This window comes from Podarcis muralis, chromosome 4 (assembly GCF_964188315.1).
Source record: "Podarcis muralis chromosome 4, rPodMur119.hap1.1, whole genome shotgun sequence".
Classification (NCBI taxonomy): Eukaryota; Metazoa; Chordata; class Lepidosauria; order Squamata; family Lacertidae; genus Podarcis; species Podarcis muralis.
Window position 1 is genome coordinate 615678 of NC_135658.1, and position 26828 is coordinate 642505.

At 46.9% G+C, this 26828-nt stretch overlaps 2 protein-coding genes across 12 annotated transcripts in view; one reads left to right on the forward strand and one right to left on the reverse strand.

Annotated features, from left to right (window-relative positions):
- Window positions 1-26828, forward strand: part of LOC114589686 (uncharacterized) — a 386543-nt gene that overhangs the window by 160260 nt on the left and 199455 nt on the right. The window lies entirely within an intron of this gene.
- On the reverse strand, window positions 8242-25715 carry LOC114595140 (uncharacterized). 2 transcript variants are annotated; one of them, XM_077927940.1, is made up of 6 exons: window positions 25621-25715; window positions 23968-24435; window positions 23684-23765; window positions 23332-23414; window positions 21010-21136; window positions 8242-10307 (listed from the first exon to the last, which is right to left on the reverse strand). In XM_077927940.1, the coding sequence occupies exons 2-6, from the start codon at window positions 24367-24369 to the stop codon at window positions 9109-9111; spliced, it is 1893 nt and encodes a 630-aa protein (XP_077784066.1). In that variant the 5' UTR covers window positions 24370-24435; window positions 25621-25715; the 3' UTR covers window positions 8242-9108. The 2 variants fall into 2 exon arrangements, with proteins under 2 accessions (XP_077784066.1, XP_077784067.1); XM_077927941.1 differs by having other exon boundaries at window positions 25594-25706.

Here is a 26828-nt window from a genome sequence, read left to right on the forward strand (position 1 = left end):
TTCATAATATAACTTAAAGTCCGGCAGGGCAAACCCCCCTCTGTTCTTAGTATCAGTAAGTATTTTGTATTTTATTCTGGGCTTTTTGCCCTGCCAGACAAATCTAGAAATTTTTTTTTGCCACTTCTTGAAATAGTCCATCTTGTCAATGATTTGTAACGTCTGAAACAAAAATAACATTCTTGGCAATACATTCATTTTAATAACCGCAATTCTACCCAATAAGGAAAGCTTCAAATTTGTCCAAATTTCAAGATCTTTTTTCACTTCTGACCAACACTTCTCATAGTTATCTTTAAATAGATTAGCATTTTTTGAAGTCATATTCACCCCTAGGTATTTCACTTTTTTCACCAATGATAAACCTGTTTCTCCCTGAAACCTTTCCTTCTCAATCGATGTTAAGTTCTTCTCCAAGACCATAGTTTTCGATTTATTCAATTTAAAACCTGCCACCTGACCAAATTCTTGTATTATTTCCAAAGCTCTATTAGTACTGGGAATTGGCTCCTGTAATGTCAATACTAGGTCATCTGCATATGCTTTAAGTTTATATTGTTTAACTCCGACCTGTATACCCTGAATCTGTTGGTCCCTTCCAATCATATTCAGCAAGACCTCCAGGAATGAAATAAAAAGCAGAGGGGAAATTGGGCAGCCTTGTCGTGTCCCTTTCTCTATCTTAACTTCTTCTGTAACTGCATTATTTACTATTAATTTTGCCTTTTGTTCTGAATAAATCGCACCTATACCGTTTCCAAACCTTTCTCCCACCCCCATCCCTTGCAAGTTTTTCCTCATGAAACTCCAAGAGATATTATCAAAGGCTTTCTCCGCATCAATAAATATCAAAACAGCTTTTGTGTTAATATTAACTTGCAGTTTTTCCAAAATGTCAATCAAGTTCCTCGTATTATTTGACATATATCTGCCTGGAAGAAAGCCGGCTTGGTCTTTGTGTATCATTCCAACTAAAGCTTTTTTCAGTCTTTTGGCCAAAATGTCAGCAAAAATTTTGTAATCCACATTAAGTAGGGATATGGGGCGGTAGTTCTTAAGTTGTGTCTTTTCAGACTCATTTTTCGGTATGAGTGTGATATAGGCCTCTTTCCATGATTCCGGCGTTCTTTTTCCCTCCATAATTTCATTACAAACCTCCATTAACGATTGGGTTAAATAGTCTTTCAAAACTTTGTAGTATTTGGAGGATAGCCCATCTGGGCCTGGAGACTTGCCTAGTTGCAAATTCTTTATAGCACCTTCAACCTCCTGTTCAGAATTGTTTTCATTCAATATTAATTTGTTCTCTTGAGATATTTTTTGTAATCCATTTGTTTCTAAAAAATTCTCAATCTCAACACTGCAAATTTTGGACAAAATGGACTGTTTCAAGAAGTGGCAGAGAGATATTTCTAGATTTGTCTGGCAGGGCAAGAAGCCCAGAATAAAATTTAAAATACTAACTGATGCAAAAGAAAGAGGTGGATTTGCCCTGCCAGACCTTAAACTTTACTATGTATGATAAGGTCAAAGCACATAAAGCATTTAAAAACCACATTGTCAGGAAAGCATTGTTTAATGTCTGGACAAGATATAAGGACCTACTTGAAAATAAGACCCCAAGGTGGTTGTCACCTATGGAAGCGAAGGCTCAGAAAAAGCTCAATATGGAGGCCAAATGGCCGAAATATTGGGAAATTCTGAAACAAGAGGGAGATAAATTGAAATTGCAGAGCTTTGAAAAACTAAAAAACAAAGTGCGAGATTGGCTTCATTATTATCAAGTAATGGAGGCATACAATTTGGACAAGAAAATTGGCTTTCAGGTGGAAAAATCAAAATTGGAAACAGAACTATTAGATTCCAAAACTAAGACTCTGTCAAGGATGTATAACTTGCTGTTGAAACGGAATACTCAGGATGAAACGGTGAAATCTGCTATGATCAAATGGGCACAAGATGTTGGACATAATATTATGATGGCTGACTGGGAACAGTTATGGACCACAGGTATGAAGTTCACGACATGTAATGCCTTAAGAGAGAATATTATGAAAATGATATACAGGTGGTACATGACACCAGTCAAGCTTGCAAAAATCTATCATTTGCCCGATAATAAATGTTGGAAATGTAAAGAAACTGAAGGTACATTCTTTCACCTTTGGTGGACGTGCCCAAGGATTAAGGCTTTCTGGGAGACGATATATAATGAATTGAAAAAGGTATTTAAATATACCTTCTTGAAGAAACCAGAGGCCTTTCTCCTGGGCATGGTCGGCCAATTGGTGCCAAAGAAGGATAGAACTTTTTTTATGTATGCAACAACAGCAGCAAGAATACTCATCGCGAAGTATTGGAAGACACAAGATCTACCCACCCGGGAAGAATGGCAGATGAAGGTGATGGAGTACATGGAACTGGTGGAAATGACTGGCAGAATCCGAGACCAGGGAGAAGAGTTGGTGGAAGGAGATTGGAGAAAATTGACTTCTGGGTTAACGCCATCGTCTAATGGCGGATTCCCTCCGAGCTCCGGAGGGAATCGGCTCAGTAGGGGTCGGGTCCTGCCGCGGCGGCGACGCGGGGACCCTCAGAAACCACAGGCGTGAAGCCTGTGGACCTGGTGACTCGGCGGGCACCATTTGCGCCCCCCGACCCGTGAAGGAGCCTTTTTAAAGGCCTCGGAATGGGGGACGGGGAGTGGCGTGGTGCTGAGAGTCGACTGCTTCCCCTACGGAGTGAAGCCGCATGCCATGGACGGAGAGCGCTGACTTCTTCCTTTGAACATTTGGACTAAAAGTCACAACCCGTGAGTAATACGGAAATTGGACTTATAAAAGGGAAAAAATTTCTTTGGATTTGGCACGATCAGGGAAGGCGCAAAGAGGAAGTCCGTCTCCCCGCCTTGTAAACAACTTAAAGCAAGGACTAGATAACTAAGGTTGAGAGAACACCTTCTTTTTTAGTGGATAAAAGTAATTAATTTCACGTTTTGGCAGTAAAAGTGATCCTGCTGGAGAATAAAAGTTAACTTTGAGAGTGGAAAAGTCACCCCCCCCAGGACCCGGGAGTGATCCGTGAGAGAGCCTGTTGAAGAGACATAGAAGATTTTGACAGCTGTCAAACTAGCTGTCAAAGTTGGGGGGGAAAAGAGAACTTTGTTTCTGGTGTCTTTGCTGGTTAGATTTGTTACAATTTGGATATAAATTGTTGAAAATAAAGAAGAACAAGTTAATTTGACTTTTGGGTTGGAACTGGAAGGAATACTAAGTAACCAGAATCCCTCTAGAGGGGGTTCTGGGACATTACAAGAATGGCTGCAAGTGGAAAAATACTGATTGAATTGAATAGGACTTTCTTTCTCTTGGGAAAGTTACAAGAACAAAGTGATGTTTTGGCTACAAGGGTTACAACACTGAATGAAACAGTAAATAAACTTACTGAATCTGGAAGGGACTTGACTCAAGTCTTTGCAACTGAACAAAAAGTCCTAGTAGCTGAACAAAAAGTTTTTGCAGCTGAACAAGAAAAGAAATCTGAGAAATTTGAGAAAGTGGAAAAAGAGATATATGATGATCTGGAGGGAAAGGAAGGAGGAGCTACAATGCTGCAGATGATTAAGGAGAGCCAGAGGCCTGTTAAGATGGATATAAAGGAAAACAAGATTTGGATGATGAAAATCTGGTTTGAATTGAAGAATGAAGAATTGAGAGATCTCCTTATGGGGAGATCTGAAGACCTATGGATTACAAATTTGACCAAGGTGGAAGCTGGAGCTTTTGGGGCATTTGGACTTAAAAGAAGCAAGAAACAAGATTTGGGCTCCACTCTTAAATATGGAGGTCTGGCCGGAAGAAAAATGGACATTATTGAGACAGAGCTTCTCTGAGACTTGGTGTTTAATATAAAGGACTATCAAAAAGACCGGCAGAGAGGAACTGAGAGAGAATTAAGGGCCTCGGACGTGAGATCTCCAGGCTGATAGCAGTTAGACCGAAGGACATTTGTTGGGGATCAAAACCGGGAAAGGGGGTGGTGGTTTGGGAATCCAAAGGGTGTATAACTATATCTTGTCTTTAGCTTTCTTTTGATTTTTGGTGTGATTTTGTTATTAACATAAAAATTGGGGAATTCGTGGAAGGGAACTGGGGTCGACCTTAGAAAAGATTTTAAGATTGATGTTTATAAGTTAAAATTGGTTATATAATAGGCTATATAAAATGAACTAAATATAATAATGAACTAAATATAATAAGGTTAAAAATTAGGGATAAGAACCTGTTGAACTAAAAGTTGGAATTGGAATACAAGAAGGGGAGGCGTGGGGAAGTCATGGAAATAAGTTATTGAAAGTAAGGCTTGTAAATGTTGAATGTTTTTTCTATTTTTAATTTTTTTTGTTCTCTTTTTTCTTTTTTCTTTGAAAATCTCAATAAATATCTTTTTTTAAAAAAGGAGATTGGAAAAAATTTAAAGACTATTTACAGAAATACTGCAAAATTAATGAATGTTAGAATGATCTTGGAATGAAGCTAAGTGGTTTTAGCAGTAATGTTACAAAGGAGTATGTAAAAAATGGATTGTTAACAGGTGAGAATGTAAAGTTATAATATATTAAGATAAAGGATTAAGATAAAAACAAAGAGGGAAAGGATTTGCTGAATTAACTAACTGAACTGGAATACAAAAAAGGGAGGTGTGAGGAGGTCAGGGAAACAAGTAAATGAAAGATAAGGCATGGAAGAATTGATTTGTTTTTAATTGTTTTTATTTTTCTGTATTTTGTTTTTTTGTTTCTTTTTCTTATTTTTGTAAGCTTTCTTGAAACTTTAATAAATATCATTTTAAAAAAACAGAACTGGTGTTATGTGGTCCCGGCGGCCACTCCCAGTCACCAGTCTAGCTGCTGCATTCTGGATTAATTGCAGTTTTCGAGTCACCTTCAAAGGTAGCCCCACGTAGAGCGCATTGCAGTAGTCCCAGCGGGAGATAACCAGAGCATGCACCACTCTGGCGAGACAGTCTGCAGGCAGATAGGGTCTCAGCCTGCGTACTAGATGGAGCTGGTCAACAGCTGCCCTGGACACAGAATTGACCTGTGCCTTCATGGACAGCTGTGAGTCCAAAATGACTCCCAGGCTGCGCACCTGGTTCTTCAGGGGCACAGTTACCCCATTCAGGACCAGGGAATTCCCCACACCCACCCACTCCGTCCACCCCGTAAAACAGTACTTCTGTCTTGTCAGGATTCAACCTCAATCTGTTAGCCGCCATCCATCCTCCAACTGCCTCCAGGCACTCACACAGGACCTTCACCGCCTTCACTGGTTCTGATTTAAAGGAGACACGGGTGGCGCTGTGGGTAAAAGCCTCAGTGCCTAGGGCTTGCCGATCAAAAGGTCGGCGGTTCGAATCCCCGCAGCGGGGTGCGCTCCCGCTGCTCAGTCCCAGCGCCTGCCAACCTAGCAGTTCGAAAGCACCCCCGGGTGCAAGTAGATAAATAGAGACCGCTTACTGGCGGGAAGGTAAACGGCGTTTCCATGTGTTGCACTGGCTCGCCAGATGCAGCTTTGTCACGCTGGCCACGTGACCCGGATGTGTCTCCGGACAGCGCTGGCCCCCGGCCTCTTAAGTGAGATGGGCGCACAACCCTAGAGTCTGTCAAGACTGGCCCGTACGGGCAGGGGTACCTTTACCTTTACCTTAGAGCTGGGTGTCATCTGCATACTGATGAACACCCAGCCCAAACCCCCTGATGATCTCTCCCTGCAGTTGCATATAGATGTTGAAAAGCATGGGGGGATAGGACAGAATCCTGAGGCACCCCACAAGTGAGAGCCCAGGGGTCTGAACACTCATCCCCCACCACCACTCTCTGAACACGGCCCAGGAGGAAGGAGCGGAACCACTGTATGACAGTGCCCCCAGCTCCCAGCCCCCCAAGACGGTCCAGAAGGATGCTATGGTCGATGGTATCAAACGCCGCTGAGAGATCCAGCAGAACTAGGAAACAGCTCTCACCTTTGTCCCTAGCCCGCCGGAGATCATCAACCAGTGCGACCAAGGCAGTTTCAATCACATGATGCATGCATGCCATTGGAATGGCAATGTCTACCAACTTGGGGGTGACCCCCTCAGATATTTTATTGGGGGGGCAAAAACCCCTTGGCCTCTAAGAGTTGACTCCTGTTCCCACATGTCTCAGGACAGTTACAAGATAAAAAGACATCACAAAATACGCACCTGTAACCCCCCCTCCCTATCACATTTTAAAAGCGCATTAGATGTAATCAGCCAAAGGCCTGGTTAACAAGGTGGGGATTTGCCTGGCTCCTAAAGCTGTATAATGATTTTCCCAACCTTTCTATGGATTATTTGATGGGAAGTGAGATGGGAGCCCTTTTTTTTTTTTTTTAATCATATTTATTAAAATTTCCAATAATAACAGAATAGAAAAGATAGAAGAGATAAAGAAAAAGACAGAAAAAAAAGAAAAAAAAAAAAGACAAAGAACCCCAATTTTTAAACCCTTATTTTCCTAGCCTTCTTTCTGGGACCCCCTCCTTCCCCTCCCGACTGTATTCCCCTTTCCCTACGTTGGTTCCACAAGTTCTCCTTCCCAATTTAAACCTAATATATTAGCCAATTTAAATTACAATCTTGACATCAGTCCTCATTTTTAACAAAATGAAACAAAATTTTTTCCCCAAAATCTGCCCCGTTTCCTTCCACGAATTCCCTCTTTAAAACGTGTTAAATCAAAATAAAAAAGTTATATAAAAAAATAAAAGATAGAATATAGAAAAAGTTTCCAAAAGTTGGTTACATAGCCTTTGGATTCTAAAGTTCCCCCTCCCTTCCCCGGTTTGGATTCCCCATGTCCATCAGTCTGTATGTTATCGGCCTGGAGGTCTCAAGTCCACAGCCAAATTTTTCTCAATCCATCTTGCCGGTTTTCTTTAAATTTGCTTGTTTTGATAATGTTAAATTCAAAAGTCCAGTCTAATCGAGGCCTTTAATTTCCCTTGGTCATTGTTGCTCCTCCCATTGTTCTTTCCATGGCGTAGTTGGTCCTATACTCTTTTGTTTCTTGCTTCCTCAGGTTTCTGTCTTGTTCAGCTGCAAAGCCATTCTTATTCTGAAATCTAGTATCTCCACAGAGGTTTGTTATTCAGGAGCACAGACTTACGTCCAGTTCCTAGCTTGCTTCAATAGAAAAGTTCTATTGTGTTGTCACCTCTGTAGACAAAACAATATTTCAGTTTTGCTACTTTCCCAGGAGCTAAGACCAATACACATCCCAGGGTAGTTTTCCACATACGCCGCCTGTAATGTCCCAAAGCCCCTCTAGGGGGGTTGCAATAACTTTGTGTCCTCTGATCCAAAAGTCAAATTGTTGTTTCTTTTTCCACCCGACATTTTGTATCCATGTTTATATCCAATTGTATCAAAATTACCCAGCAAGATACTTGTAACAAAGTCCTCTATGTATTCTCAAGATTTGACAGCTCCTTTGACAGCTGTCAAACTCTCCATCTCTCTCCGCCTGGTTCTCCGAATCGCCCCGGTTCCCAGGGGGGGGGTTGCCTTTTCCCTCTCACCCTCAACTTTTCTCCTCCAGCACAATTCTTATAGTGATCCCATCGTGGAATTTGATATTTTTGTCAACAATAATCTTCTGAATTGATCTTGGTTTCTCAGTCCTTGTTTTAGCATGTTTACAATCCGGGAGGGGACTGACTTCCTTTTTAGATCCCCCCCGCTCGTGCCGAATCCGAAAAAAAATTCCTTTTTTTTCTCCTTTTGTACCCGGTTACCCAATTACTCACGGGTTGTTGTTAAATGTCCGAATTTCAATTGGAAGAAGCCAGCGCTCTCCGTCGAATGGCATGCAGCTTCGCTCGGCAGGGATAGCAGAGGACTCAAAGCACCACGCTTCTCCCCGGCACCCGATCCGTAGCCTTTAAAAAGGCTCCTTCACGAGTCGGGAGGGCGCTAACGGTGCCAGCCGAGTCTCCATGTCCACGGACTCCGTGTCCGTGGTTTTTAAGGGTCCCCGCGTCGCCGATGCGGTAGGACCCAGCCCCTGCCGAGCAGGCTCCCTCCGGAGCTCGGAGGGAGTCCGCCATTCGGCGATGGCGCCAACCCGGAAGTCCCGAGATGGGAGCCCTGACTGAAACTCGCTCCACATTCCACACACATAGGGTTTTTCTCCTATCAGCACACGCACATATAATATTCTTGTTAAATTTCCATTTTAAAAATCCAATAAAGACCACATTAAAACATTCTAAGTTATAATACAATCAAAAGAGCCAATTCTTCAATGCCAAATTACCGTATAAAATCCTTTGGGTGACTTCCCATGCTCTGACGTTTGGGGAATGATGTCATACTGCATTTCTTTATTAGTCCAAATAAATCATTTCCGATGTTAATCCTTCATTTATGTTTTGTTTATTTTAATAGCCACAGGCCCATTCAACTTTCGCTCGTATTCAAATAATCCCTCCATTAATTCAGCAAGCGGGTTAGTCCTTTATAATTCTGTATGAAATATTTTCTTCTTTCCCCCCTGTTGTTTTCCAAAGTCCTCAGCAATGTCACTTTCGGGTTCTGCCCACAAGGGCAAATCTCAGTGCGTCACATCCAAGACAAAGGGAGGTTTAGCCTTCTGCCATTAGCCCCAGGCAGATATCCAAAATTCCCTTCTGTGATCTCATTCCAGCTACTAACAAGTTGATGCCTCAGCGAAAACAGAATAACTGCAGTCAAGAATTCTTTTTATCATTCCATTGAGGGTCGTTGCCAGAATCATAGTCAAAATTTCAGACAGTCTATTTTGAAGTTAAACCATAACAATAACAAAATACTCTTTAAATCCCGTTTGCATATTTCAAAAAACCTTTCGGAGGAGATTTGCCGAGCAAAACAGCAAATGCAAAATATATCAAAAGAAAATAATCGAGACTCACCTCCCCCAACACACCGATCCAATTACAATGAAAGTCCTTCTCTAGATCAAAAACTTGGCTGATTCAATTAGTAGATAATTTTATCTCCCCTACTTCAAAGCATGCCTGTTAATTAAGTCCAAATTTCATCTTAAAAAACAGGTGTCCTCTGCTCATGGTGACAGCTTCGGAGAGTTGACTCCCCTGTATGAATTTTGTGATGCTTAGTGAGATGGGAGCTCTGCCTGAAGCTCTTTCCACATTCCAGGCACTGATAGGGTTTCTCTCCTGTGTGGATTCTTTGATGGGAAGTTAGAGAGGAACTCTGACTGAAGCTCTTTCCACATTCCAGGCACTGATAGGGTTTCTCCCCTGTATGAATTCTTTGATGGGAAGTCAGATCGGAGCTCGTACTGCAGCTCTTTCCGCATTCCAGACACTGATAGGGTTTCTCCCCTCTATGACTTCTCTGATGCTTAGTGACATCAGAACTCTGACTGAAGCTCTTTCCACATTCCACGCACTGATAGGGTTTTCCCCCTGTATGAATTCTCTCATGGGAAGTGAGACCGGAGCTCCAACAGAATCTCTTTCCACATTCCCCACACCGATAGGGTTTCTCCCCTGTATGAAGTCTCTGATAGGAAGTGAGATGGGCATTCTTCCTGAAGCTCTTTCCACATTCAAAGCACTGATATGGTTTCTCCCTTGTATGAATTCTGTGATGGGAAGTGAGAGAGGAGCTCTGAATGAAACTCTTTCCACATTCCACGCACTGATAGGGTTTCTCCCCTGTATGAATCCTCTGGTGCTTAGTGAGATTGTAGCTCATACTAAAGCTCTTTCCACATTCCCCACACTGATAGGGTTTCTCCCCTGTATGAATTCTGTGATGATTAGTGAGATCAGAGCTCTGACTGAAGCTCTTTCCGCATTCCCCACACTGATAGGGTTTCTCCCCTGTATGAATTCTTTGATGTTTAGTGAGATCGGCGCTTCTACTAAAGCTCTTTCCACATTCCATACAATGATAGGGTTTCTCCCCTGTATGAATTATTTGATGGGAAGTGAGATTGTAGCTCATACTGAAGCTCTTTCCACATTCCATACACTGATAGGGTTTCTCCCCTGTATGAATTTTCTGATGCTTAGTGAGATTGGAGTTCTGACTGAAGCTCTTTCCACATTCCATGCACTGATAGTGTTTCTTCCCAATGAGATTTCTTTGTTGGGAAGTGGAATGGGAGCTCTGACTGCAGCTCTCTCCACACACCAAATTTTTGCATGGCTTCTCCTCTCTGGGGATTTTGTCGTGTTCACCTTTGTTCTCGATTTCCAATTCATCACAATCTGCAATAGAGACAAAAAAAGGGATTAGAGCCTCAGGAACAAATCAAGAAGAACTGAAGGGAGTTGGGTGTGTGTTCATTACCTTTGTGGTTTGTCATTAACCAACGTATTTGTTATTAGATTCTGATGGGTTGTTGAATGTTGCTTTGTTTGATATACAGTAGTGGTAAAATTGTGGAAGCCTTTTGTGGAAAAAAGTATATTTCAGAGGTTTGATGGCTCATAACCCTGCTTTTTTTTTAGTAATATCATAAAGTTATGTATCAATGGAAAGATAATTTAATCAAGAATGTAATTACCTGTATTCTATCAAATGTTATAGCCAAATAACTAGAAAAAGGAAGCAAATTTGCTTAGGTTGACTTTTGTCATATTGTTATGTGATTGCTATCAAGTTGGTTGGTCTTCTTTCATTTCATGAGTTTGAAGAACATAATAGAAGAAAAGAAAAATATGTGAGAAGAAGAATCGGAGAAGATTTATATCCCACTTGCATCACGCCTACCGTGAAGCACCCAGTTAGTGTGATGATCTGGGCTTGTATGACAGCAAAAGGTGTGGGCAGAATTTGCTTCATTAATGGGAATGTAAAACCCCCAAATACATAAAGCAAACACTTGAGCCCAAACTGAAGCATGTGATCTTTTCCCAGATACTGAAGCATTTTTGTTTGTTTTGTATTTCAGCAGGATTCAGCTTCATGTCATGTTGCTCCTTTGGGCAAAAGGTGGTTTCAAGATAATCATATTCCACTGCTGGGATGGCCTGGGAATAGCCCAGACCTTAACCAAATTGAAAATCGATGGAGCCGACAAAAGAATCTTTTAAGCAACCCAGCAATACAGTGGTACCTTGGTTTACGAACTTATTCTGTTCCAGTAGTCCATTCTTAAACCAAAGCATTCTTAAACCAAGGCGTTCTTTCCCATAGAAAGTAATGCAAAATGGATTAATCCATTCCACTTTTAAAAACAACCCCTAAAACATTTATTTAACATGAATTTTAATAATAATAATAATAATAATAATAATAATAATAATAATAATAATAATAATTTATTTGTACCCCGCCCATCTGGCTGGGTTTCCCCAGCCACTCTGGGCGGCTTCTAACAAAGATGAAAAATACACAAAAATGTCACATATTAAAAACTTCCCTAAACAGGGCTGCCTTCAGATGTCTTCTGAATGTCAGGTAGTTGTTTATCGCTTTGACATCTGATGGGAGGGCGTTCCACAGGGCGGGCGCCACTACCGAGAAGGCCCTCTGCCTGGTTCCCTGTAACTTGGCCTCTCGCAGTGAGGGAACTGCCAGAAGGCCCTCAGAACTGGACCCCAGTGTCTGGGCAGAACAATGGGGGAGGAGACGCTCCTTCAGATATACTGGACCGAGGCCGTTTAGGGCTTTAAAGGTCAGCACCAACACTTTGAATTGTGCTCGGAAACGCACTGGGAGCCAATGTAGGTCTTTCAAGACCGGTGTTATATGGTCTCGACGGCTGCTCCCAGTCACCAGTCTAGCTGCCGCATTCTGGATTAGTTGTAGTTTTCGGGTCACCTTCAAAGGTAGCCCCACGTAGAGCGCATTGCATTAGTCCAAGCGGGAGATAACCAGAGCACGCACCACTCTGGCGAGACAGTCCACGGGCAGATAGGGTCTCAGCCTGCGTACCAGATGGAGCTGGTAAACAGCAGCCCTGGATACAGATTTGACCTGTGCCTCCATGGACAGCTGTGAGTCCAAAATGACTCCCAGGCTGCACACCTGGTCCTTCAGGGGCACAGTTACCCCATTCAGGACCAGGGAATCCTCCACACCTGCCCACCTCCTGTCCCCCCAAAACAGTACTTCTGTCTTGTCAGGATTTAACCTCAATCTGTTAGCCGCCATCCATCCTCCAACCGCTTGTTACTATCTAACAAGACCATTGGTCCATAAAATGAAAGGAATAATCAATGTATACCACTGTATAAAAATTTCTATATCCCTCCCTTCATCCCAATCTCAGACAGCGGTTCACAACATAAAAACACATAACGAGAACACGAGTTAACCAGCTTGACAATGAGTAGTAGTTACTTCCCTCTGGAAGTGGAGAAGAAGTTCCACACTGCTCAGATGGAGCTTGTTGGGCAAGACACAGATCTCTGCCCAAAAAGAGAGTTTCCACATTTGGGCATTCCAACATTGCTTGCTGGGAACGCTGATGCAGGAAGACTCTACGCCAAGTTGGAGAAGTGCCAGTTCGACGTGACGGAGGTGGATTTCCTGGGCTACAGGCTATCCGACAAGGGACTAGCCATGGACAGCGTCAAGGTCCGCGCGGTGTTGGACTGGAAGAGCCCGCACAATCGGAAGGAGGTCCAGAGGTTCGTCGGTTTCGCCAACTTTTACCGCAAATTCATCAGAGATTTCGCAAAGGAGACGGCAGCAATCACGGACACTCTGAGTTCCAAGAAGAAGAAGTTCACTTGGACGGACCAGGTGGAGCGGTCTTTTCAGAAGCTTAAGAGCCTCTTCGCATCCGAGGAACAGCTGCTGCACGTGAATCCTGGCAGGCCCATGCGGGTCGAGACTGACGCATCCGACAGAGCGGTGGTGGCTGTTCTTTTGCAGGAGGATCCGCAAGGGAACTGGAGGCCCTGCGCTTTCTACTCCCGGAAGCTCAGCAAGTCGGAGCAGAACTACACCATCTGGGACAGGGAGTTTTTGGCCATTCACACGGCTTTCAAAGCGTGGCGGCACTTCCTCATAGGAGCCAAGCACACCGTGCAGGTTCGCACGGACCACAAGAATCTAGAGTATTGGCGCACGGCGAAGCTCCAGAGCCAGAGGCACATACGCTGGGCGGAATTCTTCGCGGATTTCGACTTCCGAATAGAGTACATCCCGGGAGATTCCAATGTCATAGCAGATGCGCTCTCCCGGAAACCGCAATATCTCGAGGAAGCGGCAACAGTGGCAGCCAAGCACATTTTCGCACCGCAGGCGTGGGCGTGCGCTTCAGTCGTCGTCGACCTGGACGCGGTGCGACGCGCACTGCAAACGGATCAGTTTGCACAATCCAAGATGGAAGAGCTGCGCAGAGGTACAGCGAGGGACGACGAGTTCCAGATACGCGACGGTCTGCTAACTCGCAAAGGTGCCCTCTACGTGCCAGGGGACGATCTCCACGCAAAGGTTCTGCAGCAGTTGCACGACGCACCCAGCGCGGGTCATTTCGGCAAGGAGAAGACAGCAGAATTGGTAGCCAGGGACTTTTGGTGGCCCCAAATGCGAGGAGAGGTCGCAGATTACATCGCCAGGTGTGACACCTATCAGAGGTCCAAGCCAGTGCATAAGAAGCCAGCGGGACTACTGGAACCGCTGGAGACGCCACTGCAGCTGTGGGAGCGGGTGGCACTGGACTTTGTTACTGATCTGCCCAGCTCCCGAGGCAAGACGGCGGTACTTGTGGTTGTAGACCTGTTCACCAAGATGGCGCACTTCATTCCTTGTGCGAAGGTGGCGACAGCGGAACAGACCGCCAAACTGTTCATCGACCACGTATTCAGAGTGCATGGTCTGCCACGGTCCATCCTGTCCGACAGGGGGCGCCAGTTTGTTTCCAGTTTCTGGCAGAAGCTCCTAGGTATCCTGCACGTCAAGATCAACCTATCGTCGGCAAGACATCCACAGACCAACGGCCAAGCAGAGAGAGTCAACGCTATCATGCAGCAGTACCTGAGATGTTACGCCAATCACCAACCTGCAGCTTGGGTGGACTACTTGCCGATGGCCGAGTTTGCCTACAACACGAAGCACGCATCAACGGGGGTGACGCCGTTCTTCGCTAACAATGGGCGACATCCCAGAACCTTCCCGGGGTTGGTAACGACGGGGGAGGGGGTGCAGCAAGGGGCCGACCATTTAGCAGCAGAACTGCAGGAGGTGCACGAGGAGCTGCGGCGACATTTGGAACTAGCTAAACAAGCCTATAAAGTGCAGGCGGACAAACACAGGAGGGCGGGAGAAGACATCCAGGTGGGGGACTGGGTATGGTTAGCAGCCCAAGCGGTGCCGGCCAAGTCGTTAGCTAAGAAGAAGCTAGGACACAGACAGCTAGGGCCGTACCAAGTTGAGGCCAGGATCAATCCCGTAGCGTTTCGATTGACCCTCCCGGAAGGTTCCAGAATGCACCCGGTCTTTCATAGGTCGGTGCTCACACCCTACAAGGCCCCACACAGATTTCAGGAGTCAGGGACGGCACCAGACCCACGCAGAGAGTCACCCAAAAGGGGGAGGTCACCTAGGGCCGAGCCACTCAACGAGGTCACAGAGATTCTGGACTCGAGATGGGGGGAAGAGGGAGTAGAATATTTTCTCGCCAGAGAGGGTACCCCAGTCAGCGCCAACAGTTGGGTGCCGGACTATGCTATGGACGAGCCTCTTCTCAAAGATGAGTTCCATGCCCTTTACCCACACAGGCCCATGCCAGCCGAGTATTTTGACGACTGGCTTTTTACGCCCACACTTTCAGCCAGCACTTTCCGGGGGGTTTCCTCCGCAGAGGAGACGACGCCAGAATCGAGCCCTCCAAGGGGATCGTGCTCGGGGGTGGACACGGAACCCTCTTACTGGTGGGACGAGCAACCAGAGGAGGACTGGCGCAGGAGGTGGATGACGGGGCCTTGGCAAACAGCACCAGACGAAGTAACAATGGGAGAGGAGACCGAGAACACGTTGGGGGACAGACCTGAGTTCGAGCACACATACACTGAACTGGAAGCAGAGGAGATCAAAGTAGACGAACTGTATCCAGCATCTACCCCCGCAATGACGGAGCTCCCAGAACCTGCGCCCGAAGGGCGGGAGGGGGGAAGGGGGGGTTTCAAGGGGGGGATGGATGTCAGGGGTTCAGGGAGAGAGGCACAGATGAGGGAGGAGACTGAGAGCGAGGGGGAAGAATCCCAGAACGACGAGGAAGAGGATGACAATGACTTGAGGGATTCCATGAGTCTTTCAAGTGAATCGGAGGATTCCCAAAAGGGGGCGCCCGTGGTCAGGCCAAGGGGAGTCACAGGGGGGACTCGTCAGGAGCAGGGGAGCAGCAGGGGAACCCCGAGTGGGAGTTGGGAATCGGGGCCGGCTTCTCCGCCAGAACAGAGTGAAGGGGGTGGAGTTTCCAGTGTGACAGGAGAAGCAGAGCAGGAAGCAGAGAGGGGAAGGAGATCGGGGCAAGACGTCCTCCCAGAAGGGGCAGAGAGTAGTACAGGGAGTAGTGTAACTGTCAAGAGGAAGGTCAGAGGTAGCGAACGCGTGCCAAGTTCAAATGTGGAGGTGCGCGGAAATACAGAGAGCCCGGAGGAGGAGCCAGGTCCCAAAGCACGCAGGAGGGGGGAAGAGTTGTCTGGGGATTCAGCGTCAGGGGAATCCAGGAGGGGCGAAACCCCAGGGGGCAGGAAGACCCTGCGGAAAAGGAAGGAACGGAAGAGGTGGAGCAGCACAAGCCTCTTAAACTGGTGTAGAGGAGGGACTGACTCAGAGGGGACTTCAGCGGTCTAAGCGTAACAGACGTGGGGCTGCGCGCCTCGGCTGTGGAGCATACAATGAACTGCAATAAAGATCTTTGTATATAAAGTGGACTTGGCGTTGGTCTCTTGTGAGCTGGGACCTGAGGCGGCCCTGACAGCATCCATTATCAATTAGTTGAGATTGCATTCCAGGGGGTTGGACTAGATGACCCTGTGAGGAGAACCTGAGCTTGCAGGGTTAAACAGCTCAGTTCTATCGCCCTGCCTTCTGAGGGGGCGGAGAGATCCTACATATACATCTGGGATCTGTTTCTTTGTTCTGTTATTCTACTTTCGCTTTCGTCCGGTGCGGAGATGCTTTTTCTGCCTGATACATGATGATTTATACTGCTGTAAAATAAACACTTCTAGATTAGAGGAGCTGGCTGGACTCTTGATTTATGCACACTTAATGCAAGCACAGAGGCCCGAAGGCTAAACACGCTGTGTTTACTCTGCTGTGTTTACTCTGCTGTCCTCAGAGGTCCGGGGAAAGCAGAATGCGCACCGGAAGCCTCCAGGACCTTTACCCTGAGCAATATTTCACAGACCCTTTTCCACCTCTGCAATTCTATGATTCAATAACTCAAGAGTCCTTAGATTTGCAAGCACAAAAGGTGCTGCTTTTAATTTTCATTCTGGTTTTGAAGTGTTGTTGTTGTTTAGTCGTTTAGTTGTGTCCGACTCTTCGTGACTCCATGGACCAGATCACGCCAGGCACTTCTGTCTTCCTCTGCCTCCCGCAGTTTGGTCAAACTCATGCTGGTAACCTCGAAAACACTGTCCCACCATCTCGTCCTCTGTCGTCCCCTTCTCCTTGTGCCCTCCATCTTTCCCAACATCAGACTCTTTTCCAGGGAGTCTTCTCTTCTCATGAGGTGGCCAAAGTACTGGAGCCTCAACTTCACGATCTGTCCTTCCAGTGAGCACTCAGAGCTGATTTCCTTAAGAATGTAGAGGTTTGATCTTCTTGCAGTCCATGGGACTCTCAAGAGTCTCCCCCAGCACCATAACTCAAAAGCATCAATTCTTCGGCGATCAGCCTTCTTTATGGTCCAGCTCTCACTTCCATACATCACTACTGGGAAAACCATAGCTTTTACTATACGGACCTTTGTTGGCAAGGTGATGTCTCTGCTTTTTAAGATGCTGTCTAGGTTTGTCATTGCTTTTCTCCCAAGAAGCAGGCATCTTTTAATTCTGTGACTGCTGTCACCATCTGCAGTGATCATGGAGCCCAAGTGTACGTAACCCCAAAAGATCGTGAAGTAGGCTGTTTGGAACCCGAGGTACCACTGTAAAGATCAATTAATAGGGGCAATAATTGAATCTTGGCTTCACACTATTACAGCTGCAGAACAAAAAAAGAAAACTTCCTTCACTCCGTGGGAAGGCGCTGTAAGGCAGTAAAGAAAGCTAACGGTTACCAAAGTAAATATTGACATGGTGAGAATTTCTGTAAATCTCCTTTTTTCTTTGTGTTTCACATTTCTTCTTCATGACTGCTGTTCTAATAAATATTATTGCATTACATTCTTCATTAAATTATCTTTCCAAAGCTATATAATTTTTTGGTATTAGAATCATAGAATCATAGAATCCTAGAGTTGGAAGAGACCACAAGGGCCATTGAGTCCAACCCCCTGCCAAGCAGGAAACACCATCAGAGCACTCCTGACATATGGTTGTCAAGCCTCTGCTTAAAGACCTCCAAAGAAGGAGACTCCACCACACTCCTTGGCAGCAAATTCCACTGTCGAACAGCTCTTACTGTCAGGAAGTTCTTCCTAATGTTTAGGTGGAATCTTCTTTCTTGTAGTTTGGATCCATTGCTCTGTGTCCGCTTCTCTGGAGCAGCAGAAAACAGCCTTTCTCCCTCCTCTATGTGACATCCTTTTATATATTTGAACATGGCTATCATATCACCCCTTAACCTCCTCTTCTCCAGGCTAAACATGCCCAGCTCCCTTAGCCGTTCCTCATAAGGCATCATTTCCAGGCCTTTGACCATTTTGGTTGCCCTCCTCTGGACACGTTCCAGTTTGTCAGTGTCCTTCTTGAACTGTGGTGCCCAGAACTGGACACAGTACTCCAGGTGAGGTCTGACCAGAGCAGAATACAGTGGCACTATTACTTCCCTTGATCTACATGCTATACTCCTATTGATGAGGCCCAGAATTGCATTGGCTTTTTTAGCTGCCCCGTCACACTGTTGGCTCATGTCAAGTTTGTGGTCAACCAAGACTCCTAGATCCTTTTCACATGTACTGCTCTTGTCAGGTGTCACCCATCTTGTATTTGTGCCTCTCATTTTTTTTGCCCAAGTGCAATACTTTACATTTCTCCCTGTTAAAATTCATCTTGTTTGTTTTGGCCCAGTTCTCTAATCTGTCAAGGTCGTTTTGAAGTGTGATCCTGTCCTCTGGGGTGTTAGCCACCCCTCCCAGTTTGGTGTCATCTGCAAATTTGATCAGGATGCCCTTGAGTCCATCATCCAAGTCGTTGATAAAGATGTTGAATAAGACCGGGCCCAAGACAGAACCCTGTGGCACCCCACTAGTCACTCTTCTCCAGGATGAAGAGGAACCATTGATGAGCACCCTTTGGGTTCGGTCAGTCAGCCAGTTACAAATCCACTGAGTGGTAGCATAGTCAAGACCGCATTTTACCAGCTTCTTTACAAGAATATCATGGGGCACCTTGTCAAATGCCTTGCTGAAATCAAGGTAGACTACATCCACTGCGTTCCCTTCATCTACCAGGCTTGTAATTCTGTCAAAAAACGAGATCAGGTTAGTCTGACATGACTTATTTTTCAGAAATCCATGCTGACTATTGGTGATCACAGCATTCCTTTCTAGGTGCTCACAGACTGTTTGCTTAATGATCTGCTCCAGAATCTTCCCTGGTATTGATGTCAGACTGACTGGGCGGTAATTATTTGGGTCCTCTCTTTTCCCCTTTTTGTAAATAGGGACAACATTTGCCCTCCTCCAGTCTGCCGGGACTTCGCCTGTTCTCCAGGAATTCTCAAAGATGACTGCCAGTGGTTCTGAGATCACATCTGCCAGTTCTTTTAATACTCTTGGATGCAGTTCATCTGGCCCTGGAGACTTGAATACATCTAGACTAGCCAAGTATTCTTGTACTATCTCCTTAGTTATTCTGGGTTGTGTTTCCTCTGCTGAATCATTTGCTCCAAATTCTTCAGGTCGGGCATTGTTTTCTTTATCGGAGAAGACTGAGGCAAAGAAGGCATTGAGGAGTTCAGCCCTTTCTGTGTCCCCTGTTTGCATTTCACCATCTTCTCCTCTGAGTGACCCCACGGTTTCTTTGTTCTTCCTTTTGCTACGAACATACCCATAAAAGCCTTTTTTGTTGCTTTTAACCTCTCTAGCAAGCCTGAGTTCATTTTGTGCTTTAGCTTTTCTGACTTTGTGTCTACACGTGCTGGCTATTTGTTTGAATTCCTCTTTGGTGGTTTCCCCCCTTTTCCATTTTTTGTACACATCCTTTTTTAATCTTAACTCAGTTAAAAGTTCTTTAGATAGCCACCCTGGCTTCTTTAGGCACCTTCCATGTTTCCGTCTCATTGGTATTGCCTGAAGTTGTGCTTTTACTATCTCCCTCTTAACAAACTCCCAGCCATCTTGAACTCCCTTTCCTTTTAGTATTACTGTCCATGGGATCTCACCCAGCACTTCCCTAAGCTTTATGAAGTCGGCTTTCTTAAAGTTGAGAAATTGAGTCCTAGTATGCTTGCCTGCTCCTTTCCGCTGTATAGTAAACTTCAGAAGAGCATGATCACTCGCGCCTAATGATCCTTCCACTTCTACCCCACTAAGCAGGTCATCAACATTGGTTAGGACCAGATCTAAAATGGCTGTTCCTCTTGTTGCTTCTCCCACTTTCTGGACAATGAAGTTGTCTGCAAGGCCAGTGAGGAATCTGTTTGACCGTATGCTCTTGGCTGAGTTTGACATCCAACAAATATCCGGGTAATTGAAGTCCCCCATTACTACTATCTCCCTTCCTTTTGCATGCTTGGCCATCTGTTCCAGGAAGGCATCATCTATGTCCTCCGTTTGGCTTGGGGATCTGTAGTAAACTCCCACAATGAGGTCACTGTTATTCTTCTCTCCCTTAATTTTCACCCAAATGCTCTCACTTTGGCTTTGAGGTTCTAAATCTTGGATCTCTTCACAGGTATACACATCCCTGACATATAACGCCACTCCTCCTCCTTTCTTGTCTGGTCTGTTTCTTTGAAATAGATTGTATCCCTCCATTATTACATTCCAATCGTGGGATTTATCCCACCAGATTTCAGTGATTCCTATTATGTCATATTTAGTTTGCTGTACCAGGAGCTCAAGGTCATCTTGTTTATTTCCCATGCTTTGCGCATTAGTGTACAGACATTGAAGTCCATTAATCATTCCCCCGTGTCTCTTATTTAAGGATTTTTTCCTCCCACCACTTAATCCCCCTAAAAGGGGTGTTTTGAGCCAACAAACCTTGGAAATACACTTTTCCCAATAGGTTTCCATAATTTTGGCCACTAGTGTAAGTTGCTCATTTTAAAGGTAATCTACTTTTTATATGGGATCAGATTTGTTATTATTAATGTTTCATGTTTATATGTGTGTTGGAAGCCGCCTAGAGTGGTTGGGGCCACCCAGAGAGATGGAAGGGGTATAAATAAAAATTATGACTATTACTATTATTATGATCACTGCTACTACTACCTAATATTCAACCAGCCTGGCTTTTCTCTGGGACGGATTTTGTTTGGCCCAGTCATGGCATCCCCCCCATCGCCAATGTCAGGCGTCTCTTTGGTCAACCCAAGAAAACAAAAACAGAAAACCTGGCAGAAGCTACTTATCTTTCCTAACAACTCTGAAGCTGACATTTAAGATGCCCGGGCAGTTCAGACCATCCAAATCGTGGTATAAAAAGGCAGAACTGGAGGAAGATGGTTCACAGGAAAAACTGGAATTTGCTGTTCAAGGTTTATTGTGGGGGTGTTAGGTTCCCAGGTGTTGTATTGGGCGCTGCTGAGCTCTGTGGAAATGTATGAGGTTTGTAAAATAGAGGTGTTTTTTGAATTTCCAGGCAGATAGGACAATCCCACAGGGAGCCTTACCAAGAGAGGCCACGATCCCATGATTCTCCTCCATGACGTCCTTATGCAGAGCTCTCTGGTCAGGATCCAGCAACGCCCACTCCTCATCCGTGAAACAAACAGCGACATCTTCAAAGCACACTGGACCCTAAAAGAAAAAGGGAAATGTCCTCCTCTGAGACAGCAGAGATATGACCTGCAACACCAGGGGTCTGCAACCTTTAAGACAAAAAGAGCCACTTGGACCCGTTTCCGAAGAAAAAAAAACTGGGAGCCGCAAAACTCGTCATTGTAAAAATAACGTTGTTGTCACTTTTTTATTATTTCTTTGTTTGACCCCTCAGAATTACTCCTCCTCATAGAAATAAACGTTAAATTAACAAGTTACCTTTTTGTGTGTGTGTGTGTTCTTCACTCCCCTTCAAAACAGTGACCAGCATACATGCCCCCTTTCAATGCAGTGACCAGCATACATGCCCCTTACAATGTAGCGGGTGGGCAGGAAGGAAGGTGATGTCGGGACGGTGCATGACTAACGCACGCACTGCCCCCATGCGACGTCACAGCCAGTACAGCGCCTGCCACAGTGGGGAGTGTCGAGGCGCACAATGCGCCTCCTCCCCTCGCTAGTATCCGCCCCGGAGCCGCGGCAAAGGTGTAAAAGAGCCACATGCGGCTCCGGAGCCGCGGGTTGCTGACCACTGTGCTACACAATGCTCTGTTCTTTCCTTCCTCTTAATTGCTGCGTTGTTTCAATAGGATTGCTTTGCTGCACATTTTTATTATGGATGTCTATTTTGACGTTTTAATTGAATTATTTTATTCAGCTTTTAATTATGGGTATTCATCTTTGTGCAAATAGGTGGTTCTCTTCCTTCTGGTTTTCAAGTCATCCTGCCTACGCAGGGATTCCAGTTTCCCCAATGGGAGGATCCCCTTTCTCCTCTCCTCGTGAGTTGTTCTGGGGAGGATCCCTCCCAGTGCCCCAGAGCCAAATTCCAGGGGTTCAAGGGGGCATGGAGAGGGGGAGGAACGGGGGAGAGATAATCTAGCTGAGACTCCTGCAATGCAGGGGGTGGGACTTGATGACCTTTGGGGTCCCTTTCAACTCCTGGATTCCATGAAAACAGCAACTACAGGTGAATCCTACTGGGGACATTCAGAAGGCTGGTGTCACAGAGTTATCTGGGCAGGAAATCCCACAGTTCACAGCTGGAGTTTCAGGCTTAATGAGAAGAGCAGCTCATTCCCTGAGGGTCTGTCAGTTTGCATTTCTTAGTGCAAGTTCTTAGATATTGTCTATTCTATTCTAATTAGTTCAAGAGGGTTCTGGAAGCTTCTCTGAATAAAAGAAACAAGCAGAAGTTTCCTGATGTTTGGGTTATTCCTTCAGAGAAGCTGAGTACAGCTGGGTTAAAGTGGTTCTGTCATCTCTTCTGTCAAGGTCAGGCTGACTATAAGAAGAGGCCAGAAGGAGCCTGGGTTTCACTTTCTCTTTCTCTCTCTCTTCCTTCTGGTGTTCTGTACAAAGTATGCTGAGTGTTAAGGTTAAGACTTATTATAAGCTGTGGGAAATTTCAGTTAAGTCTGCTGCAACTGGATTTCTTATGGAGAGGGCCAATCCTGTACATTTTGGATTTGTGACCAGTATCCTCATTTGCCTTCAGTAGCAGTTAAAGCTCCGCCGGATGAAATACAATTGCCTCTGGTCTATTTTGGGGGATCCTGCAACGTCTTTACATTTTCACTCTGCTAACTATACATTGGAGTTCTGCTCTGGATCAATATTGAGTAGAATTCCATGACAGGGTCTTCCTCCATGAAATCAGCTGCCAAAAGAGAAGGCCCCTAGCTCCCCACAGCTTTCCAAGCCCCCTCCCCTCTGGGGTTTCTGGCAAGCGATTGAACAGTGCGCCAGTGTGCAGCCTGCCTTTGCTCCTCCATGTTAGACCTCTCTTGGCTCTGAGAGACAAGCAGGGAGGGTGGCTTCTGGCAGAAGGAGAGGGAGCCCCCAGTGGCTCCTCCTTCTCCTGACTCACCTCTGCCTCTCGACCTTCCTCTCCCACTCGCCTCCTTCCTCTTCTGCCTTTGATTCTGCACTGCATTCTGCCACAGAGTCTCCCAGCTCACTAAGCCCTGTTGCCCCTTCAGCTTCTGACACCTCCTCTTCCCAGGCTTCTCCCTTTCACTGCTCATCCTTCCTCCACCTCCGCTCCTTGGGCTCTGAGTCGTCTTCCCTTCCTGGTTCCCCGGCTGCTTCCTCCCACCATTCCTCTGTGCCCAACCAGTCCATGACATTGCTCCATCCCTCGGCCTCTGTCCCACAAGGCAGCTTCCCCATACCTGATCTGGTTCCACAGCCGCTGTTTCCTTTCTGCCTCCATGAAAAGATGGACCAGGAGGTCTTGCCGGCATCATTCTGTCACCTGGAAGAGAAAAAAGGTAAGCAGGATGCCAGGAGTGCCTGATTCTCTCACAGGTGAAATAGGGCAACTACAGATGGGCCTTTCAGAAAGCCTTTCCTGCTGAGTGCATTTGGACGTTTGTGCCCATTTCATATGTTAGTTGTGCAAAAGTACTTCTCCCTTCCTCTGGACCCTTCCTCCCAACTCCCCCCCCCAAAAAAAAACAAAATGAAAAGAACTCACAGATTAGTTGGGAAAGCAACAGAAAGAAAAACCACCTTCCTCCTTACCCAGTGGCCTCTCTCTGGTGTCCAACGGAGGCCTCTCTGCCTCACAGGAATCCAGGTCCATTTCTGCAAAACGATCCTTTTCCTGAAAAAGAAACAAGGATTCCAAACAGAGAAAAGGGAGAACGATAAGAAAGAGAATGACAAAGACAAAAACATTCAGGTTGTTAGATCTCATTCCAAGGATGCCTTCCCAGAAAAAGAAAGGGCCAACAGTAGAGCATTATGGGATGTTCTCTGTTCTGTTTGGAGCCCCTCGGGAGTATCCAGAGGAAAGTCTCTCTCACCTGCTTCCTCTCCTCTGCCTGACTCAGGAGGAAACCTTCGGCCAGGGCCACTGCCTGGGAACTGGTCTCTGCTCCACACTCCCTCACCCAGCTCTCCATCTCTGGTGGAAGGACAGCCAGGAACTGCTCCAAGATCACCAGGTCCAGCATCTCAGCTTTTGTGTGCCTTTCTGGCTTCAGCCACTGGTGGCAAAAGTGGTGGAGTTGGCTGCAAACCTCTCGGGGTCCTTTGGCTTGCAGGTAGCAGAACCAACTGAACTGCCGGATCTGCCCCTCTGAGCGGAGGGGGTCCTCCTCACCCAGGATCTTCAGCACAGCGTTTTCCCAGAATCCCCCACTGCTCCCAGTTTGGATGGCATGGCCTCTTCCTGCTTCTGGGCCAGCTGAATCTCGATCATCCATCTGTGGTCTCAGGAAGGCTCTCAGAGATTGGAAGGAACCCTCTGGTCTTCGTCTTATTGAGAAGTCCTGTAAATCATATAAAGCAAATACATTGTTCTGTTACAGAATTTGTAGGTCAGGAGAAGAGAATGCTTCTCTTAAAAAGCATGGATGAGTCTTGCTAGAAACCAGGGCTAGACTGGACCGCAGCCCTTTTTGAAAAGACAGAGGAGGAGGCGGAGGAGAAGCAGAAGAAGACTCTAGCTCTCCTAGAAGGAAGATTGCGATGCAGAATGTGGAGGCAACTGAAGGGGTTTCTGGGAGATGAATCAGCCTTGTTGCTCCTGCCTTCCAGTCAATTCATGAAATCAGGACTGACTGACAAGGGAGTCATTTGAAAAATGGATGCTTGGTTCTAGTGGGGGTCCTCATCCGGGGGTCCTCAGGAGTTGCTCTCCCTCCACCCCCACTTCTGGGCACATTTCTCCCCTGCTTCTGTCTCCTTTTCTTGCACTTGGACTCTCTCCCGCTCTGAAAAACAGACTCCTGGGGTGGGGTCTCTTTACCTTTGCTCTGAGGGCCAGGTATGTATCTGTTCAACCCCCTGAGGGCCAAAGACATCTCCTTTGAAATTTAGGCAGCTAATTTATTATTATTATTCTCTTAGATGGCTTAACACACACACAGCCATTGATGCCAAGGTCCCTGGAGGCTCAGGGAGTAGCAGCGCCCATTTCCGGCTGGTTTTCCAGCAACAATCCCTTTGGGGCAGAGAGGATGTGGTCCTGGGATGCCCTGCTCTGGGTGCGAGGGGATTGCTGCAGTGGCCTCCGTGGGGAGCTGCCCTGGGAGACACTGGGAAACTGGTCCCCAATGCAGCAGCCAGACTCTGGGCTGGGATCCCGCTCTTTACTCCTCTCCTTTCTCTCCCACTTTTCTTCCTTCCTCCCTGTGGGGTTTTTTTTTTTTGGGGGGGGGGTGTATAGTCCACCTCCTCGTCCAGCTTTGGAAAACCATTTGCAGATGTTTCCTCTGTTGTGCAATGGGACTCCTTTGTTTAAAGAAGGAGATTGGGGGGGGGGGAGGCCAACTGAGTTTGGGATCCTCTGATCTGCAGGAAGGAGAGCGCTGCAGACCTGGCCCCTCCCTGGCAGGACCCTCTCCTCCCTGACTTGGGGTCCCCCCCTGCAGGAGCAGATCAGGCCCCCCAGGCCCCCTCCCCTGCTGCAGCCCTGGGACCCCCACCAGATCCCAGAGAGAGAGGAGACTCACCAGATCCCAGGAGGGGAGAGCGAGGCAGCCCTTGCAGCAGAGACACCAAAGCAGGAAAGGACTGGGGAGGGAGGGGCCTTGGCTCTGGAGGACCTGGCCCCCCCTTGCTTCCTCTCTAGGAAGGCCGCTCAGTTTCCTTTAACCCTTGCCAAGCCGAGTCCCCTAGCTCGTACACACTCACGTAGCCAGGGCAGAACTCTGATTTCTATTAATTTCTGTCATTTTGAATGGCTCTAAGGGGGCAGCTTCTCCCTGGCTCCGCCTCTGGTAAGGGGTGCTTTTTTGGGGGCCTTTGGCTCTTGGCTGGGCTCTGAGCATCTCCCTCGGTCCCTTTGGGGGGGGCCTTTGGCTCTTGGCTGGGCTCTGAGCATCTCCCTCGGTCCCTTTGGGGGGGGCCTTTGGCTCTTGGCTGGGCTCTGAGCATCTCCCTCGGTCCCTTTGGGGGGGGGGCCTTTGACTCTTGGCTGGGCTCTGAGCATCTCCCTCGGTCCCTTTGGGGGGGGCCTTTGGCTCTTGGCTGGGCTCTGAGCATCTCCCTCGTTCCCTTTGGGGGGGCCTTTGGCTCTTGGCTGGGCTCTGAGCATCTCCCTCGGTCCCTTGGGGGGGCCTTTGGCTCTTGGCTGGGCTCTGAGCATCTCCCTCAGTCCCTTTGGGGGGGGGGTTTGGCTCTTGGCTGGGCTCTGAGCATCTCCCTCGGTCCCTTTGGGGGGGCCTTTGGCTCTTGGCTGGGCTCTGAGCATCTCCCTTGGTCCCTTTGGGGGGGGGGCTTTGGCTCTTGGCTGGGCTCTGAGCATCTCCCTCGGTCCCTTTGGGGGGGGGCCTTTGACTCTTGGCTGGGCTCTGAGCATCTCCCTCGGTCCCTTTGGGGGGGGCCTTTGGCTCTTGGCTGGGCTCTGAGCATCTCCCTCGTTCCCTTTGGGGGGGCCTTTGGCTCTTGGCTGGGCTCTGAGCATCTCCCTCGGTCCCTTGGGGGGGGCCTTTGGCTCTTGGCTGGGCTCTGAGCATCTCCCTCAGTCCCTTTGGGGGGGGGGTTTGGCTCTTGGCTGGGCTCTGAGCATCTCCCTCGGTCCCTTTGGGGGGGCCTTTGGCTCTTGGCTGGGCTCTGAGCATCTCCCTTGGTCCCTTTGGGGGGGGGGCTTTGGCTCTTGGCTGGGCTCTGAGCATCTCCCTCGGTCCCTTTTTTGGGGGCCTTTGGCTCTTGGCTGGGC

Coding starts and splice junctions, on each gene's coding strand:
- LOC114595140 (XM_077927940.1), bottom strand. CDS start 24,369: ATGGATGATCGAGATTCAGCTGGCCCAGAAGCAGGAAGAGGCCATGCC. Junction 23,766..23,967: donor AGGCAGAGGAGAGGAAGCAG/GTGAGAGAGACT, acceptor TTTCTTTTTCAG/GAAAAGGATCGTTTTGCAGA. Junction 10,308..21,009: donor TGGGATCGTGGCCTCTCTTG/GTAAGGCTCCCT, acceptor TCTCTATTGCAG/ATTGTGATGAATTGGAAATC.